At 46.5% G+C, this 21,022-nt stretch overlaps 1 protein-coding gene across 12 annotated transcripts in view; it reads right to left on the bottom strand.

Moving 5' to 3' along the window:
- LOC147010026 (uncharacterized) overlaps positions 1-21,022 on the bottom strand; it is a 147,880-nt gene that overhangs the window by 5,783 nt on the left and 121,075 nt on the right. For 6 of the 12 annotated variants that reach the window (XR_015052670.1, XR_015052663.1, XR_015052666.1 and 3 more), the window contains one exon: positions 17,607-17,663. Coding sequence is in view for 1 of the 12 variants with exons in the window: in XM_085861073.1 (XP_085717199.1) it covers positions 1,640-1,716; positions 17,607-17,663 (134 nt within the window). In the remaining 11 variants the exon portion in view is untranslated. The other 6 variants (XR_015052665.1, XR_015052669.1, XR_015052664.1 and 3 more) reach the window with 4 other exon arrangements.

Genomic DNA, 21,022 nt, shown 5'->3' with positions numbered 1-21,022 from the left:
ATCTGTAAGAAATAGTCAGTCGACTTTCAAGACCCCACAGTGTTCTTCATTAAAAATCGACGAGACATTCCAAATCCACCAGAAACAAAATCCAAATTACTGCCCTAACCTCCAGGGGGCACTGAATCAGTGGCACATCTGTGGCCTCATCGACCCTGAATCCTTGTCCTGCATCACAAAGAAGAAGCGTGAAGTCGTCACACAATGCAGTTCAAATTCCGAGGTTTCAACCAAACCAGCATGTTTCACAACACAGTTCATCGTTTTCAGATTGCCATGACAACACAAACCGAAGACCCTCCCTCAAAGAAAGAGAAGAGTTTATTCGAACCTGGTAATCGAGAAGGCAATAAAATTGTCACATCAGAAGTTTGAAAGTAACTCCATAATCCCTCATTACAACGAACCAGCACAACTCGATATATCAAACAAGATAATCTTGGATAAGAAAACTAATTTCATGAGAACGAACGATTCCCCAAACTTACCGACTCTTTCCAATCAAGTGAACAGGATGGATCAAAATCAGGTGAACAGGTGTTGAGATGATCTCCGAGTGATGTGGAGCAGAGTGAATCGTCCTTTTATCAGAAGCTAAATTGATGACATGACCAGATTTGTGTTTTCTCAATATGTTCGTGAATCAATGCCAGGTAAATCTGGATGCTCCGACAAAGCAGAAAATAACAAATAAAGATTTACATTTCAAACAAACCCAAATACATCACTGAGGATATGACAACACAGGATATGTATAAAGTGCTTGTGTGCATAATATCATCAAACTATAAACATCAGATGAAAGAAAAATAGGACCACGGGACCTGAAGCTCACCTGGATCAGCAGAAACAGTGAATGACGTCATAAACCATGGAAATTTTGTTCATGTGCCGAATCTGGTTTGATATTTGATTTTCCATCCTTGTTCATGAGCGTCTGTGTCGCCGAAGCAGCTTCTTAAGCAAGGGTTATACGAGGTGGTTTGCCATTGCCTTCCCAGCAGAAGTTCGGGCAGGAATTTGTAACTTGGTCATGGTGCTGGTGATAGCTCGCCCACTCTTCCTGAAGGGCATAATTGGGATCTTTAATGTGTATCAACGAATGTCTGAAGACAAGACGCCCAGTAGTCCATCGGAATAACGACACACACATTGATGATTCAGTCAGTCGGTGAAACACCAGAATGGCATTTTATAGCAGGGCCGAGATTCAAACCCAGGCGAGACAGCTTGGAGGAGAGTTTGTCTACCTTGAGGACAACCTGTCAGCCGAGGTCGTAAAAATATAATCCACTGGTGTTCCTGGTTGTATAAAATAATATCAGGCCGACAATAATTACCTTGAGAAGAGTGAAAAATAGGAATTCTGGAGCCATTTTACCACATGTCCAGCACTGCACTTTATGTCCACCAAAACAATAATAATTAATGTTCGTGTGTGTGACACATACGCACACTCCAATCTCAGCTGTCTTCTCCGAAAGGATAGCCTCAGGGTACACACACTCACCTCCAAGATGTCTGGCCTCTCAGGATAGCTTCGGGGTACCAAAGTTGTACTGCAGAATCTACGAACATTGTACGGATAACCTGTTCGCTGCTGAACCACACGTCCTCATTTACAAAGATGATGTGTTCGTCACTGGGCACTGAGAGCTTCATCATTTTGACATCCTCGAGCATGTACTTTGCATTCTCTTCGACTCTGGACGACTCCTGTGGAGAGACAAGTGCAAGTTCATGGTTCCGTGTGTGACGTATTTGGGCCATCGTGTCAATGCCGAAGGCTTACGTCCCACTGAAGAGAAGATCAGAGCAATCAAAGACGACCCAGCTCCGACCAACATTTTTGAACTCAAGGCTTACATTGGCATGCTGCAGTACTACAGCGGTTATATCCCAAACATTGCTCCCATACTTCGCCCACTGTATTGTCTGTTCAAAAAGGTGTCAGCTGGAAATGGGACATTGCAGAGACATCAATGTCTGTCAGGTCAGGTCCGATCTGTGACCTGCTACAGGTACCATGTAAACCTGTACTAACCTGTTCCATGGTCGGGTTGTCGGCGACTAAACCGTCTCCCCAACCAGGTTTTCTGGTGAGGAGGGTGTTTGGATATGGACACCCAGCAGGATTAAAAACAAAACCTGTCAAAGGGCGGAGGAGCTCCTTGTGAGCCAACGGCCATCCATATCTAGTGCCCAACTGTGTCTGCGGACGTCCTCCTGCAGTTGGGTCACTTCTTATTAGGAGGTTGGTGGCAGGATTTGCACTCCGGCCACCATAAAACCCTTCATTCCGCAAAACGCAAAAACGCAAAAAAATCTGAAAACCCACTCCGTGGGAGTACCTCCTGTGCAGCTTCCCTTCGCAGGGCAGCTCACCGGATGACGGGATTGGGGCAAAGCCTTCGGGACCCCCAATCTTTGATAGGAGGGAAACCACGGGGTAACATCCCTGGGTCAGATTGCGGGAGAGTGTGTCGGAGTGGTGCTGAGGTGTCATCCACCAGACGGCGGTCTCCTTGGGTTAATCTGAGGCGGTCCCTTCGGGTGGGTGCCTGGAATGTCCTATCCCTAAGAGAGGATGATCACCTGTCTCTGTTATCATCTGAGCTCAAGCGTTTGGACATCGGGATTGCAGCTCTCTCTGAGGTTCGGAGACCGGATTGCGGCGAGATAATGGTGGGTGGTTACACCTACTATTGGTCTGGTCGCTCTGATGGTTACCATACCCAAGGAGTTGCTGTAGCTGTGTCCAATAAGCTGACCCCAATGATAATTGAGGTAACACCGGTCAACGAGCATATTATGAGATTAAGGATTCGTCACTCCTTAGGTGTCATTTCCCTGGTCTCTGTTTATGCTCCGACTGAGGCGAGTGACCTCACCGTGAAGGGCACATTCTACGCCACACTCGAGTCTGTGGTTGATCAGTGCCCCAGACGAGATACACTTCTAGTCTTGGGGGATTTCAATGCATCGACTGGAACTGATAGGGATGGTTATGAGGTGTGTGTTGGTCCCCATGGGTCAGGAACTATGAACCAGAATAGCACTAAGTTCCTTGACTTTGCAAGAAGTCATGGACTTAGGGTGGCCGGTTCATGGTTTCAGCGCCCACAAGCTCATCGCTGGACTTGGTATTCCAACGCTGGCGGTGTGGCAAAGGAGATTGACCATGTCCTCATTGACGGTCGTTGGAGGATGATCCAGAACTGCAGGGTCTACCGGAGTGCTCAGTTCCTCAATACTGACCACAGGCTTGTTGTAGCAACTCTAAAGCTGCACCTTAAATCCTGGAGAATGGTACCATCCCAGCCGAGGCTGGATGTTGCCAAGCTCAGGGATGAGAGAGTAGCTGAGGAGTTTGCGAACAGGCTGAGTGGACACTTGGGGGGGTCTGGGTGCTTTGGGGGGTCCTGAAGAGTTGTGGAGCGCCTTCAAGACCACCGTCCTTGATGTTGCCGGTGGATGCCTTGGAGCTCACCGCAGGGCAAAGAAGAATTTTGTCTCTCAAGGGACACTGGATACCATTGACCAGAGTCGCAGGGCCAGGCTGAATGGCAGAGCTGAGCTGTTCAGGGAGCTGAGGCATAAAACTGTACGTGCACTGAGGGTGGACAAGGAGGCCTATGTGCGAGGAATCTGTGAGGGGGTAGAGCATCACCTGTGGACAGGTGATTCTCGTCCCGCTTACAGGGGAATTCGCGCATTACGTTCATCCAAGCCCATCCCTCGGAGCACTACAGTTCGAGCAGAGAGTGGTAGGCTCTTGACAGAGGAGTCTGAAGTGAAGGCCCGCTGGGCCGGTTACTTTGAGCGGTTGTACCAGGCTGATCCCCCAACTGTCGAGTTGGACGTCAAGGGTGTTACAATCCCTGTTGCTGACTCTCGAATCAACTGTGGTCCACCTACGCTTGTGGAAACACGGGCTGCGGTGAACCAGTTGAAACGGGGCAAAGCTCCAGGGATCTGTGGCATCCATGCCGAACTTCTCAAGGCTGGTGGAAATGCTTCACTCATGTCGTTGCATGCAGTTTTGTGCTCTGCCTGGAACACAGGCATCATCCCAACTGACTGGAAGAGGGGCCTTGTTGTCCCTCTCTGGAAAGGGAAGGGTGATCGCCAAGACTGCAACAACTACCGAGGGGTGACGCTGCTCTCAGTGCCGGGCAAGGTCTTTGCTCGGATAATTCTCGATAGGGTTCGCCACCATCTGCTTGAGCACCAACGTCCAGAGCAGTCTGGCTTTACATCAAAGAGGTCAACGATTGACCGTATCCTTGCACTTCGTGTCCTCACCGAACGCAGACGAGAGTTTCGGCAGGGGCTGCTTGCAGCCTATGTTGATCTCTGTAAAGCATTCGATTCAGTGAATCGGGATGTCCTCTGGAGGATTCTTGGTCTTTGTGGGGTGCCACCAAAACTGATCGATCTGATGTCTGAACTCTACTCTGGTACTGAGAGTGCTGTGAAGTGTGGTGGTACCATCTCTGACTTATTTCCAGTTGTTACTGGAGTTCGTCAGGGATGTGTACTGGCCCCCACACTTTTCAGCACTTGTATGGACTGGATTCTAGGGAGGATGTCGGAGAGATCAAGTTGCGGTGCGTCATTTGGGAATGTCAAGATCTCGGACCTTGACTTTGCAGATGATGCAGTCATCTTTGCGGAGACTTTAGACATCCTCTTGGGGGCCCTCGAGGTGCTGAATGACGAGTCGGAGCCGTTGGGATTACGGGTTTCTTGGGTCAAAACTAAGATCCAGGCTTTCGGTGACATCTTGGATGCTGCTGTACTGTCTGTGTCTGTTTGTGGTGAGGATGTTGAGGTCGTGGAGAGATTTACTTACCTTGGCAGTGATATTCATGTCTCTGCTGGCTGCGAGTCAGAGGTCAATAGACGTCTGGGTCGGGCCTGGGGAGTCATGGATTCACTGGATCATGGGGTGTGGCGCTGCCGGTACCTGTGCGGGAGGACGAAAGTCTGAGTCTTCAGGTCCTTGGTACTTCCAGTCTTGCTCTATGGGTGTGAGACTTGGACTCTGACCAAGGATCTGAGACGGAGACTTAATTCCTTTGGTACCAGGTCTCTTCGGAGAATCCTTGGCTATCGCTGGTCGGATTTTGTGTCCAACGAGCGGTTGCTGAGAGAGACTCGGATGAGATTTGTTACCTGCATAGTCCGTGAGCATCAGTTGCGGCTGTATGGACATGTGGCTCGTTTTCCTGACTCTGATCCTGCTCACCAGATTCTCTCAGCGAGGGAGTCTCATGAGTGGAGGAGGCCAGTGGGTCGACCACGTGCCTCATGGTTGCAACAGGTTGACCATCATCTCAAGGAGATGGGGATGGGCCTGGCATCTGCCTGGGGGATGGCCAGACGGAGGCCCCTGGAGTACCGGCGGAAAGTGGACGCAGCGACGTGCTGTTCTGGCACATGCTCCCATACCTGACCTGAGAGACATCAGCCTTTCAGAAGTCAAAAGACATCCTGCAGTCTTCAAATGTGCTCGTTCATTCCGAACCAGCAAAGACATGGTCCTATCGTGTGATGCGAGTCAGTACGGGGTTGGTGTTGTTTTGTCACACATCATGCCAGATCACACCGAGAGACCAATCGCATTCGCATCTCGTACACTGTCCCCGGCTGAGAACTCGTCAGCTGGACAAAGAAAGACTTGGCTTTGTAGTCGGAGTTAATAAATTTCACCAGTACATCTTCGATCGACATTTCATGATATACAAGAACCATAAACCACTGATTAGTTTGCTTGGTCCAAAAAAAACGACCTGAGAGGTCTTACCGGCTCAGATCATATGCTGGTCATTTCCCTCTCAACTAATGATTGTGATATCGTTGCTGGGCCGGGTATCGGTGGCAAGCACGATCGCGAGGGGGAGAAGTCGAGTCAGCTCCACCATACACACTGGAATTTAGGTCATGACCCTCGGATAAGTCCGAAAGGCACGGTTCCCTTGCAGGACCATGAATCGCCAATAATTCGACCGCGTGGAGTGGGGTCAATTACCAAACTTCAATATACCTAATTACCCATGCGGCAAAGCCACCGGAGAATGCACACCCTCGACGGACCTCGAGCGGAACGAGCCGTTCCCGTGCTCGAACCGTGTGTAACCCGAGCAAAAGTTACCGAGGCGTGTAGGTCCAAATGAACAATTTACGGCCTTGCTATTTCTCAACACGCACTGTGCTCAGTCAATGAAAGAAACACAGAAACAAGCTGGAACATTTAAGATATTTATTTGCAAGAGGTAGGGGGACACAGAGCAGAGTTATCCGAATAAGCAATGCAAATTATGCGCAACAAAAAACACTCAATAATTCTATTTATCAGGTGGGCCGACACACACACACACACACACACACACACACACACACACACACACACACACACACACACACACACACACACACACACACACACACACACGGTGGTCGCGGCCTTTTTTGATACCCCCAGCTTGGAGGGAAGGTGAGCTGGAGGTAAGATCTCTGGCTTGGATCTTTCCGCTTCGTGCAGTTCCCGACGATCTGGCCCGGTGGGACTTGAACCCGCAACATGATGCCGGTCCAAGCACCAGGTACGGAGGGTAGCTGGCAGGTGCTGGCAGGCTCCTCCGGTTCGCAGGCAGGCGATTCACGGCGGGAAGAATCTCAGCCTCAACCAACGAACCCTCAGACCCTCTCACAGGGTCGCACCCCACACGATTATGTCTTTGTCTTTACAGGTGGGAAGGATCCGTCCCACGTCACCCCCCTCATTGGACAAGCTCATCGGGCAATCTCCTGTCTGTCAGAGATTGGTCCGCGGGAGGTGCCCATGTCTCCGCCCCTCGAGCAGGAAGTCGAGCAGCAACATGTTACGTTGGCTCCCCATTGGCTGAGAGACGGCAGACGTGCTCGCACCTCTCTGATTGGCTGAGAGGGGTGATATTTGGAGTGAAATCCAAGACGTCAACGTCCGAGAAACCCCGCCTGCACATTGGACTCCGCCCACGTACGTGCCGACACGCACATGTGCAATGGCCGATGGTGAGGCAGCGAAGATGGGCGTGGTTGTTGTTGAAGTTGTTGTCAAAAAAAACCAAGCTATAAAATAACCTGGAGCGCACACATGTAATTCCCATTACACAGAATGGGATGGATTGTAATTGCACACATACTTATCGAAATAACTCAGCTTAGGGACTCTGGCTGTTTGTGTGCACAAGCTCTCCAAATCCGTAATAATATGACGGACATATCTAGCTCTACAATTTCAGTTGCAGATGCCATGAGTCGCCTGCCACTTCTGGACACAGTGTTTGACCCCCAACACCTGGCAGCGTGATATCTCTGATGGAATTTTTGAATGACAACCAAATCGATGCCAACCAGATACCGACCAACACCAGACAGGCATGACCCCCTTCTTTCCAAGGTTATTCAGGCTATTGGGCAAGGGTGGGGCCTTCTACGTGGTGCTGATCCTGAATTGTATTCGTGCAAGGCCATGCAAAATGTTCTTAGTGTCGAGAATGGCTGCTTGCTGTGGGGATGCCGAGTGGTCATTCTCCCAAACTTGCGCACAAAGATTTGAATCAGCTTTACGATTGTCATCCAGGCATTGCAAGAATCAAATCGCTGGCCTGGAACTATGTCTGGTGGCCTCATCTTGACTCTGACATCGATCAGTGTGTGAAACATTGTTATCCATGCCAAAGCAGTCGAAACTCCCCTGCAAAGGCACCACAGCACCCCTGGGAATGGCCCACTGAACCGTGGCAGACGATTCATCTTGATTATGCTGGACCCATCGCAGGCCGTATGATTCTTATTGTTAGGGATGCTCACACTAAAGGGATCGTTTCCGATGCCACACAGACAGCAACCTCACACGTAACCACAGAGAGGCTGTGCCAGTGCTTTACCACTCATGGTTTGCCACGCATGATACTCACTGACAATGGAACCTGTATATCAAGTGCGATTTAACCCGCCTGAAGGGTATAATTCATAAGTTTGTGAGTCCACAACATCAAACTTCAAATGGACTCTCTGAACGCTCCGTGAGTTTCATCAAGTCTGGTCTCAATAAGATACACGGCGGAAACCTTCAAAACAGACTATCACGTTTGCTTTTCACTCACCGCATCACTCCCCACACTACAACGGGGGTGACACCAGCTTTGTTTGCAAGGCTGGATTGTCTCAGACCAGACATGGCATCAGTCGTGTTTCTGAATCAGTGGAAACAGAGACTTCATCATTCCAAACATGCTGTACAGCGCTCTCTAAACATCAGGGACCCGGTGTTTGTGAAAAACTTTGGTCGCAGAAAGGGTTGGCAACCAGGGAGGGTTCACAAAAACGAGGGAGCGTTGTCCCACAAGATCAACCTCGAGGGCAGTCGAGTTGTACGGAGGCACCTTGATCATGTCTGTATCGTTCTTATGATCCTGTCATCTTCACAAATTATGTCTCGCCACTTCCTGAACCTGTGACCAGTGACGTTGTTGATGCAGATGGTACTGCACCATTCCCTGAGGCTGATCCCAATAACGCTGTTGCAGCATCACCAGCAGGGCCTTCTCTCGGCTTTGTACCCCGACGATCATCCAAAGTTCCTATCCGCATTGATTTGTAGCCAATACTCGTATATTCATGATCTTTTTATTATATACTCGTGTCTTCATGGAACTTATCTTTGAATCCTGACAAATCTCACACCCTCACAATGACTCCACGAAAAAAACCGTCTGGAAACCACCCCATCTACTTCTCAACAATCCTCTTCAACAAGTCCTTCCATTCAAGCTTTTGGGTCGAACGATCTGCCACGATCTTTCCAAGGAAAGCCACATCTACAAGCTGGCCTCCAAAGTCAGTCAACAACTGGGCATCCTACGTCATGCAAAATCCTTTATTGGCACAGCTGAGCATCTAATCACTTACAAAGCTTTCATCCTGATGGACTACTGCTCTCTCCTCTGGAGTGGTGCTCCTGCTTCACATCCAGCTCGACTTCATGCTGTGGTAAACAAGGCTTTTAGGATCATTGGTATATCCAACAATGAAGCCTTTTTTGGGTCTCTCGCTCTCTCACCAGAGGCAAGTCGGTGGCCTTTCTGTCTTCTACAATCTCCTCTCTGGTCTTGCCCCCCTGCCCTGTCTGCGATCTGTCCCCCCTATATTTCCACAGGGTGATAAGGTCAGGTCAGGTATGGAAGCGTGCGCCAGAGCAGTAAGTCACTGCATCCACTTTCTGCCGGTACTCCAGGGACCTCCATCTGGCCATCTCCCAGGCAGATGCTTGGCCCATCCCCATCTCCTTGTGATGCTGATAAACTTGCTGCAATCATGAGGCAGATGGTCAGTCCTTTGACCTCCTCCACTCAAGAGGCTCCCTCACTAAGAGAATATGGTGAGCAGGATCAGCGTCAGGAAAACGAGACACGTGCCCATACAGCTGCAGCTCACCCTCAAGGACAACGCAACCGCTCATTGGACACAAAGTCCGACCAGTGATAGCCAAGAATTCTCTGAAGAGACCTGGAACTAAAGGCACCAAGTCGCCATCTCAGATCCCTCATCAGAATCCAAATCTCACTGGAGAGCAAGACTGGAAGCATGAAGGACCTGAAGACTCGGACTTTGATCCTCCTGAAGAGGTACCGACAGTGCCACACCTCATGATCCAGTGAATCCTTGACTCCCCAGTCCAGACCCAGATATATATTCACCTCTGGCTCATAGCCAGGAGAGGCATATCACCACCAAGGTAAGTGAATCTCACCGTAACCAAAACATCCTCACCACAAACAAGTGCAGACAAGACAGCAGCATCCAAGATGTCATTGAAAGCCTGGGTCTTAGTTTTGACCAAGGAAACAGGTAATCCCAGCGGCTCCAACTCCTCAATCAGTATCTCAAGGGTCCTCAAAAGGATATACAGAGTATTTTGCACTCAAATAAATTCTGCCCTCCTTTCCCCGAAACTACTCCAGTTCCTGGGAATAGGAATGTCAGGATGTGGTGAAGAAGTTGTTTCATTCGTGAATATCTATTGTGGACACGTCTGTATTAGTTGGGGTGTCTGATCAGATCAGCCTTTGATATTGATACAGATCACAGAAAACTCGGTCTAGAATTGAAGAAGAAGGTGGAGATAGAGATGAACAAGAGGGAATGTTCGGGATCGAGGATTGTGGAGAGGAGAACTCGTCATGCTGACTCCACATTGTGGGATTAATTGGGATATTAAAATAGTGTTTGTACGTAGTACATTGATAGACTGTGCACGATAATGTGTTCGTGTCCAATGGATTATATACATTTAAAATGTTATATTCATGGATCGTCAACAAATCAAAGGGAAATATTTAATTGGTTTAAGAATCTGCAGTTTCTGTGGAGAAAATGTTCTGAGGTAAATTAATCTCCCGTCACATGGTTTTTATTAAAATCAACCTCTGTGAGTACGTAATAAATAGATATCTCCTGCACGAGAGAACCCCGTACCTGATCCCTGGTCCGTCCCGTCCTCTCCAACAACGAAGGTTGTGAACGTCCAGGATCCTGAACCCGGATATCTCAGCAACCGCTCCCGGACTCCCTCTGTTCCCTCCATCACTTCCCGTCTTGGTGTCCGAGGAGCTCGAATCGAGGGCGCAGGTCGACAGGTCTCTGTCCATGACCCTCAGCTCGAGGAAGCACCACGTTCGGTTCCACGTTCCGGTCTCACAGACACTCTCTCGGACAAGAACTTAGTCCAGATATCTTTGAGTGTCTGAACCACGTGATTGGATTTCACGGAAATTCAAACCGAGTTTTACGTTTCTGTGAATGACCGGAGTCACTCGAATGAAGATGAAACCCACGATTCTTGGTTTAGATTTTCATGTTAACTTGAGGAATATTATAATCGGTCTGATAGCGAGAAGGTTAAAGGGAGAATGGACAACTTCAACTTACACGATACACACAGAGATGGCTGTGAACAACAATGTGAACAAATCTGAACGTCGACACTCAACAGGCCCATCCCCCCTCAACCTCGTGCGGTGTATAAAGTGAGTCTGGCCAACTGAACAAAAGGTTCCAGGTTGCTCCTCAGCGAGAGAGAGAGAGAGAGAGAGAGAGAGAGAGAGAGAGAGAGAGAGAGAGAGAGAGAGAGAGAGAGAGAGAGAGAGAGAGAGAGAGAGAGAGAGAGAGAGAGAGAGAGAGAGAGAGAGAGAGATAGATAGATAGATAGATAGATAGATAGATAGATAGATAGATAGATAGATAGATAGATAGATAGATAGATAGATAGATAGATATAGATATATATATATATATATATATATATATATATATATATATATATATATATATATATATATATATATATATATATATATATATATGGAAGCCCACCTCCCTCACCCCCCCAGAAGGATAACCAGCGTCTCCCCAAAGATTACTGCATCAACTGTGAAATCAAGATCAGAAATATTGACCGAGGGTTCCGCATCTGCGATGTACAATGGAACAAGAAGGAGAGTCTTCACGGATTTGCTGGCCAGACATTCAAAATGGTGGTGCAGCTTTGTAAGAAGATGATCCAGGAACGGGATGGCCGAAGCATTTTGTCCTCGTCCAATGATGAATTGGCCACAATATTCACCCTCAACGTTTGCGGACCACAGTTTCATGGCATGGAAACCTCAATTTTCATCTAAAATCCTAAATTTTCAAACAATTGACAGGATTTTAAGAGGATTTTTTTTGTTTCAGGTCGCTGAATTCAACCACCAATTATTTTGGAGGTCCACATCAGCCAAAAGCACGACATTGGTCGAATTTCTAAAATTGGCACTTTTCATCCGATTCACTTGAGATTTGAAGAGGAGTTGCACATTTGGTTATTGAATTCAACCACCAATTATTTTTGAGGTCAAATTTGTTTCATGGATTTTGCAAGTATCTTGCTCTGCACAACGTCTTGTTCTTGTTAATCGCTGGAATCCTTCGGATTTCGGCAATTATGTTGGTCGGTTGTGTATGTCATTCTGTGTGTCTGCCTGTTTGTTTGTTTACCCTATAGCAGTCACACCGTTTCAGCGATCATGACCAAAATGGGTACAGACGTCGGACATGGTCCAACTTCGACACTCGTCATTTTTGGTTTATCTCGGTCAAAGGTCAAGGTCAAGGTCACCGAAAAACCGACATTCTTATCTTCGCAAAAACGTCCACTAAAATGGTCATATCGACTTCAAACCAAATCCAAAATGTGCATATTCCAATTCTACATCCAACCATACGTCTCATTGGGGTGTCACACCAACATCCTTCTTAGCGGTCGGGGGTCGAATGTCGGGGGGGGGGGGTCGAGTCAAAAATTTCAAATTGCGATAAAAACACCATTTCAAGTCCGATTGACTTCCAAGTTATGATCATGACCAAACTAAGTGCCATAACTCATTAAACAGCAGCACTATCGACTTATATGAACCAAATTGATTTCCAGAGATTTTTTTTTGTTTTTCAGAGATCGTGGAGATATCACAAAGTTATTCCGGCAATTCTTTGCTCAACGAGCAATTTCATTTTTTTCTTCATTCCCTTTTTTCCCATGGGAATTCTTCCATAAGATCATACTCTCATGAACATATTTATCCCATCACAACTGCAGTTCCCATACACATCCTCTCGCCACTGGTTTCATAAATCCTGTGGTGAGAGAGTTGTGACATCGAGTCACAACTTGCAGCGTCGTTATGGGTTGACCTCTTTCATCACGTGGTGCTCCATCACGTGACGTGGTGCTCCATCCCGTGCCGTGGTGCTCCATCCCGTGCCGTGGTGCTGCCTTGGGTTATGCAGAATCATGCGACGTCGCATTGCCTGGCATCACATGCCACAGCATCACAATACACGTGTAATGTATCAGGCAGGGAAAGTCGTTTGAATGCTCCATCAATCTTTTATTGTGTTCCACACACAGAAACCTCAGAGCTTCTTCGTTCTGCAGCTTCGTTCCCACCTCCTGATGACCGCGCTTCCGGTTGATCTGATACATGAATACATGACATCTTCCTCCTCGCATTGTATTAAAATGCATAAAATTACTGAAGCTTTTTCTTGTTGTTTTTAAAAGCTTTTTCCATTATATGTTGTACCGTGATCATTGTTGTTAGCCTGTTACTATATGCATCCAGACAGCGACATTCGTGGGGTCTGTGTATTCACGGTTGATGATTTGCGACATGCTCCTACATTCACAAGAAATTGCCCTGCGTATTTGTGGTTTTCACAGTTTTTTTTCTTTTTTCACGAGCCGCAAGTCGAATACAGTTCTAAAACGTATCTTCCATGAGCCACGCACAAAGCAGCTGGATGTACGCACTCAAAAAACATATCTTCCATGAGCCGCGAACATGTCCTGCTTCCTGAACGTGCATTGTAGCTTTGCGGGATAAACAAATTTTCATGGGATGTCTCACCAGTGTAACACTTCATTCCCCATGATGCCATCCCCTGTGCGTTGCTTGCAGAATGAAAAGACAAACAGCATCTGTTGATGTATCCAGTAATTACCAGGTCACCACATCTGGACATTATGCAATGGAAACATTCAGTGCATCTTCATGTAAATCACCATCTTGCAACAAACAGCACCATCTGAGCTGTTTCATTTTAAAAACTCTCAGCATAATCTGCCTGCAGATAAGAAAGACATCATGTCCTGTGAGTTAAAGAATGGAAACGTTCAGCATATCGATTTGTGTAATTTGCAGCAAGTTACAGATGGACTAATTACACAATGGCATCACTCACCATATCTATAATTATCAGCTGCTGAATACAGCATTTCCCATAAAAAAAGCCCCACAAACAATGTGCAGACCACTCACTGCGTTCTGGATCGCCATCATTCTCGTCTCTTTGCTCTGACCTGTTTGTTGCCTCTTACTCTATTCATTCTTCGAAAATGGCACCCAAGAATCGAGGATAACACTTAGGGTATGGCTTTAAGCGGACCACTGATGTGGGAGAAGGCAAAGCTACTGCACGGTCATCTCTCTGGCACGGGTGGTGTAAGCATGAGTGCGGTGGGTACCACAACTGGCAATTACAGCCCATTTACAGCGTGCTTCCACCGCTTCAAGGCGCGATATAATTTGCACAATATCAGGCTCGTAGGGGAGCATGCTTCCACAGACTACTACGTGGCCAAGGCATTCACTGCAGAACTCACGAGCTTCATCAATGAGAAAGGGGTACCTGCCGGAGCAGGTCTTTAATGCTGATGAGACCGGCTTGTTTTGGAAAAAGATGCTGACAAGAACGTTCATCTCACAGTGCAAGAGCAAAGCAGCCAGCTTCAAGGCCACAAAGAACAGGGTATCCCCTCTTCTCTGCGCAAATGCTGAAGGGGATGTTCTACCCATAATGTTCCCTGAACCAGTGTGCGCTGAAGAACAAAAACAAGCAGGCGTTGCCCATGTACTGGAGGGCCAACAGGAACGCATGGGTGATGTCTGAACTTTTTATGGACTGGTTCCATAACTCAGATGTTTTGTTCCTCAGATCGAGAGGTACACAGCAGGAAAGAACCTTTTTTTTGTTTTTTTTTTGGTTTTTTTTGTATACCTTGGTCGAGGCTCGTATGAGAGCTAACACACAACTCCCAGCAAGGAGGCATGAGACAAGAGGGGTGGGAGTGGAACGGACAAAACAGTGGGGAACAGACACATTAGGTGAACAGTCGAAGGGAGAGGGATGGGGATGGGACGGGGAACATGGTGAAGAGAAGATGGACATTACAGGGACTTTCAGGAAGGAAAGCAGGGGAATTGAAGGAAGTGGGCTTGGGTGGATTATCAGGGGTAGAAAAGATCGAGGATTTGGATGGGGGAAGATAAGAGGTGGTGGTGAACAGCTGTTTTGAAAGCCTGGAGGGAAGAATGGGAAAGAATAGAGTGAGGAAGTTTATTCCAAAGGCGGGAAAAAAGATGAATGAAAGAGTGAAGATGAGCAGTGATTCGTGATTTTGGTAGTTTTACCAGAAGGGGGTTGTTGGCGGACCTTGAGCGCCCTGTGGAAATGTGGTGGGGACAAATCGCAGATAGAGCAGGGAGGGCAAGGCTGGAGACAGAAGGTCGGTAGAAGACAGAAAGACCACCGACCAACCTGCGGTGATTGAGTGAGAGGCCCAAAGACTCAGCTTCATTGCGGGAGATGCCAATGATCTTAAATGCCCTGGTTTCGACAGCGTGAAGCCGAGAAAGGTGGGAGGCAGGAGCACCAGCCCAGAGGGGAGAGCAGTACTCCATCAGGCTACGGACAAAAGCTTTGTAAGTGGTCAGGAGCTCAAGAGGGCCGAGGAAGGACTTTGCACGACGGAGGATTCCCAGTCGGCGACTGGCTTTTGAGGCGAGGTTGGAAATGTGACTTTCCCAGGAAAGGTCATGGCAGATAGTGAGACCCAGAAGCTTGAAAGAAAAGACTTCTTCCAGAGGATTGTTGAGAAAGTGGATGGGGGGGTTTCTAAACGGTCCTTTCGAAGAGACATAGTGAGAGTGAGATTTGTCTGGATTGAAAGACATGTTCCACGTGTTGGACCAGTTTGTGATTTTATCCAGATCTGCAGTGAGCGAAGAAGCTGCTGCTTGCCGGTTGGAGGGATGACAGATGGTACGGCAGAGGGTGGAGTCGTCGGCAAAAAGAAATAGAGGATTTTCCAGAGTCCGAGAGATCATTGATGAAAACCAGAAAAAGAACAGGGCCCAGAACGCTACCAAGAGGAACTCCAGCCTGCACAGGAAGAGGGGATGAAAGAACTCCATTTAGGGCCACATGTTGACTGCGACAGGAGAGGAAGTCTGCGAGCCATGAGTGGAGATGGCCTTGAATACCATGGCAAGAGAGTTTGGTGAGTAGGGCAGGGTGCCAGACTATGTCAAAAGCACGTGATATGTCCAGGGATACGGCTCGGATTTCCTGTCTGGCATTGAGGACCTCCATCCATTGATGGGAGAGCAGAAGCAGCATATCCAGGGTAGAGTGACCTGGTCTGAAACCAAATTGATGATTGAAAATCAAGCCATTGGAGAAGAGGTAGGATTTCATGTCTGAAGCGATGATGGATTCCATAACCTTGCTGATGATTGGCAGAAGGCTAATTGGTCTGTAGTTGCAGGGATCTGTTTTTGCACCTTTTTTATGCAGGGCAGTGATGTTAGCAGATTTCCAAGCAGATGGCAGATGACCTTGAGCAAATGAGAGGGTGAATAGAACAGAGAGAGGATGAGCAAGAGCAGAAGAGCAGGCTTTGAGGACACGTGGGCTGATGCCGTCTGGACCGGTTGCAGAATCTGACTCGAGGTTTGAAAGCAAGCTCTCCACCTTGTCAGGAGAAAAGGACACAGAGTCCAGGGACAGTTGGGTGCGACTGGGTAAAGTGGGTAGAGAAAGTGATGGGTTTAGGACACAAGATTGAGCTGCAAACACCAAGTTTAGGCATTCAGCTTTATCACGTGTGGTATCAGCAGTGCGGCCATTTGAGGTTAGGGAGGGGATGGAGGGGGAACATACACCAGAAACAGATTTGATTAAACGCCACCGGGATTTTGAGGAGGGAGAGAGGTTTGAGAGTTCAGACTTGAGATGAGAAAGATGTTGTTTTCTGGCTCTCCTGAGGGTAGATACACACTTGTTCCGAGCTTTGTGGAAGGAACTGAGATTGCCCTCAGTTGGGTTTGCTTTCCATGAGGCAAAGGCAAGTTGTTTCAGGACAACTGCCTCGCCACAAGCTTCAGTAAACCAAGGGCGGGAGGAAGGGAAGGACAACTGAACACGAGAGGGGATAAATCTGTGCATGAGGGAGAGCAAGTTTCTTTGAAAGAATTCCCAGGATGAGTTGATGTTTGAGAAAGTAGTGATAGGAGACCAGTCTGTAAGTTTGATGGCTGCTCGGAGACCCTGCCAGTCGGCTTGAGTGAAATGAAAACTTGAATGGAAAGATCAGTAATATGAGAATAGAGAACGAAGAGACACAGGGCGGAGGTCTCGGGCCAATAATGTGTGAAGGCGAAAGCTTGCTTGCATGCAATCCGCTGAAGGAGGGGGAACCAATCTCAAAAAGGACATAACACGAAGGTCCGACTTGGTCGGATAACAAAACATGAAAAGAGATCCAAAATACAATTAAAAACACAAGGAACAAATGGCAACAATTATACAGGACAGATCCGTTACGGTATTCTTTGCTGCAGAATAAGTTTTCAGAGAGTTCAGTCAGCAGATGAGCACTCGAGAGAAATAAGGAACAGGAAACCAAAAACCAGATAAGTTTCAATAACTACAATTTTGTTTAGCACATGCTGCTTTGCGATGTCAGGAAAATCTGTAGTGCAGTTTGATCAGGTTCATTTCATACTCGGGTGTGCTTTAGCAACATTTTGGGAAATTTTGTGGATAGCAAATTAAGGCAAGCAAGGCATAACAGTCCAAAGATTTAGTGGAATCCAAACTCACAACAACCCATCACATCAATCCCATCATCCAGTATCGTTACTTCCAAGTTGTACAATGTTATTATGAATTATTACCTTGTGAGGGAAAACCATCTGTATGCTCGGGTTCCACCTTCACCACCACAATAGAACCTGCAGAGAAACAAACCAGTTAAACAAAGCAAAACCAACCAGGAACCACACTCGGTGGAGAGTATACCTCCGTCACGCTAAACAGTTTTTTTTTTTTAATTCCATTGATAGGTCAGATCTGCATCTGGACTCAAACCAAAATCTAATCGCCTTATTCTTGTCACCTAACAAACACATCCACCAAGTTTTGTCATATCGTGCTATATGTCATTTTTGGCCCCATCTCTGAATACAATCACTTTTAAAAATAAGCTTGGTGCTGGCTTAACGGTTAACGTTGCTGGCTTAAGATCCTTGGGTCTTGAGTTTGAGCATCTCTCGTACTATTCAAATAACACCAAGTGGGTTGACTTAGCCTGTCATCCTTTCAAAGTGGCAGAGGTAATAAACCAATTTCACAAGTCTGTTCCTCATCAATGTAATCGAATATGTAAAAGGAGCTCAGCATGTGTGCCTGTGTGTGTCAACAATAGTCCTGCAGAGGAAACCACAAATCAAGCCATAGCAGTACCTTCTACACAATCAGCGATGCAGCATGCACGTACGTGCGCAGCATAGCAACACACATACACGCATGAAGAGCGTTTGTTTCCTGGCATGGCCCGTGCCTAATATGTACCCCAGGAGAGGAGGGGGAGGGCGAGAATTTGTTTTTTTTATACTTTCACCTTCCTCTTCGTGTGTTGTACATTATTCGGAATTCAGTATACTAGTGCGTGCCCGTAGGTGCGTGCCAGTATGTGCAGCTTCGTTCCTTCGCTCTCATAAACGACGACTGCATTGGGGCATTGTTTCAATTAGATCGGACCAACCGTATCATAAATGGCCATAACTTGGGAAACACCTGGGAAACATACTCAGGTCCCCAGCGTCGATTGTGACGTCATATCAAAAGAAGAAGAAGAATTGTGACGCCCCATCTCTCTCGTCCCCCCCCTCTCTCCCCCCTCCTCTCTTGCCCCTCTCTCTCACCCCCTCTCTCGCCCCTCCTCTCTCCCCCCTCTCTCTGTAAATGTATTCACAAATGTCTACCAAGCACAACAATCAATTCAAAACTTGGGGAAAAAAACAGCTTTCAAAGCCTTGGGAAACAGTTCTTTCCCTTGAAAAATTCAAACCTTGGGATTAATTAATAATTTGAACAATTAATTCAAACCTTGGGAAAAAACAGCTTTCAAACCTTGGGAAACACTTGGGAAACAGCTGAAATGGATGAACAACGATATGAAACCTTGAAAAGGCACATACTCAGGTCCCCAGCGTCGATTGTGACGTCATACCAAACGAAGAAGAATTGTAACGTAAATCGTGCAAAAAAAAACACGAATTGAGACATCCTTCGTGATGTCATAGCACCGTGTCTTGTCATTGGTTGACAGATAAATGACCGTAACTTGGGAACCACTTGTCCGATTAATATCAAACCTTGAAAAGGCACATCCGCGAGACCCCAGCAATATTCCTGGCAAGTTTCAATCAGATCAGACCGGTGGTCGTCGAGAAACGGCGGTCGCATACAGACACACAGACATACAGACAGACAAACACACAGATATTGCTCGAATTATAGATAAATTATCATTGTCCTCTTACTTTGATTGTAAAGCAAGAGTCTCATCAAGCTGCTAAGTTCATGGACCTCTGATTGTTCTGCAAAAGCTGAACAAACCAGATACTCCATCTGCATGCTGAGATAAATGCTTATCATTGCCTAAAGTAAATGAAGGTTTTCTGTGCATACACGCCCCTGAAGGAAGTCACGCATTCTTTCACAGCACTATCTGCTTCAATTTTGCACAAGATTGTTTCTCTCTTTGCTTAAAAGACCTTGTGTGCAAACAAACTTTCTTGCGGTTTGGTATCAATTAACCAAGTACCCTGTGATGTTCTGACCCCTCCCAATTTTCCAATCGTATAAAAGGCCATGCATCCGAGCTCAGAGGCAAGGATCTGCTTTGACTCTTGAGACAAGCTGTTCGCTCCAGCTATATGTGTTTTTGTATAATAAACAATCTGTTAAATTTTAAAGGGTTTTCTCTTTCGTGGAAATTTCCACCACAGTCATTATGGAATATTTTGTGTAGATCGGTGACAAAAAAAAATTAAATTGAATCCATTTTAAATTCAGGCTTGAACTCAACAAAATGTGACAAAAGTTGAGGGGTGTGAATACTTTCTGAAGGCGAGGTGGGTATCTATTCACTGCCTAATTTCATTTTTTCCCCCCATAATCCGTTTTTAAATTTTTTTAATTTTTAGCAATTACACAAACATTGATATTGTTGTCAGCGAAATGACGGGTCTTATATTCGAGCGAGATGTAGATAAACAGCAATGGCTATTCCTAATGAAACGTAAGACCAAGAAGGAACCCAAAGAAGTAAAGAGCAAAGGTGGAGTCATCAGGAGGAACCTGGATAGGATTTGGGTTTCAGCTGCATCTCCACAACCCTCAAAACCCATCCCGGCGCAGCCAAATGAGCCTTACAGAAAAATTTCTGCAAGAATTCACTTCTCCTTCAAGAGATAGATAATTATACACTGGGCTGCATTTGAAATATTTTTTTCAGAGATCTAGGTTTTCAGGCCCCATCCCTCTCCCTTCCACAGATTTTCTAATGTCTCTGTTCCCCACTGTTTTGTCCTTCCCACTCCCACCTCTATTGTCTCATGCCCCCCCTTGCTGTCTAATGTACAGTAATATTTCTCAACGGTACTTACATTTCTGAATTCAGCATGCAAAAAACATATATCTAATTTCACTCCATCAGGTCAAGTTTTTATACTATCTCAATTTTAATGAAAAAAAATAATCAAAATTTTGTTTTTTTAATTAGCATTTTTTTTATTCAAAATAAGACTTACATTGACAGAAAATGTACAAACTATACATATAATGACACACAAGTAAACTTGTGTGTTTTTTCCCCCTTCCGATTCCGGATTTGGAGCAGCGGAGGTCTCCTTCGGGGCTCCCTGCTGACGTTCTCAAAGCTAAGTTTCTGGTTGTTATTTGTCCCGTTTTAACTGTTTAATTTTCTCACCTACATGTTACTGTGTGTTGCTAGTTCAGTTTTGTTTCAAAAATCGTGCTATTTTGTGAGTATTTTTGTCGACGTTCTTACCTGGTGCTTGAGGCCTAGGCCTAAGCTTGAGGCCTACCGGTTCCACTCGGTGTTCGATCGTTTTTTTTTTTTGTTTTGTTTGTTTTTTCTCCCCATTACCTTCAATTTCTATCCTCCCCATTACCTTCAATTTTGATCCTCCCCACTTTCCAAACATCCCCCATTCGCCCAACTAATCTCTTTATCTCAAAAAATAAATAAATAAATAAAAAACCCCACAACAACACGCTCACC

The sequence above is a fragment of the Eptatretus burgeri genome, chromosome 17 (assembly GCF_056783735.1).
Source record: "Eptatretus burgeri isolate ZD-2024b chromosome 17, Ebu_testis_v1, whole genome shotgun sequence".
In the NCBI taxonomy this organism is placed as follows: domain Eukaryota; kingdom Metazoa; phylum Chordata; class Myxini; order Myxiniformes; family Myxinidae; genus Eptatretus; species Eptatretus burgeri.
The sequence above is the reverse complement of the archived record's forward strand: the minus strand, read 5'-3'. Positions and strand labels throughout refer to the sequence as shown.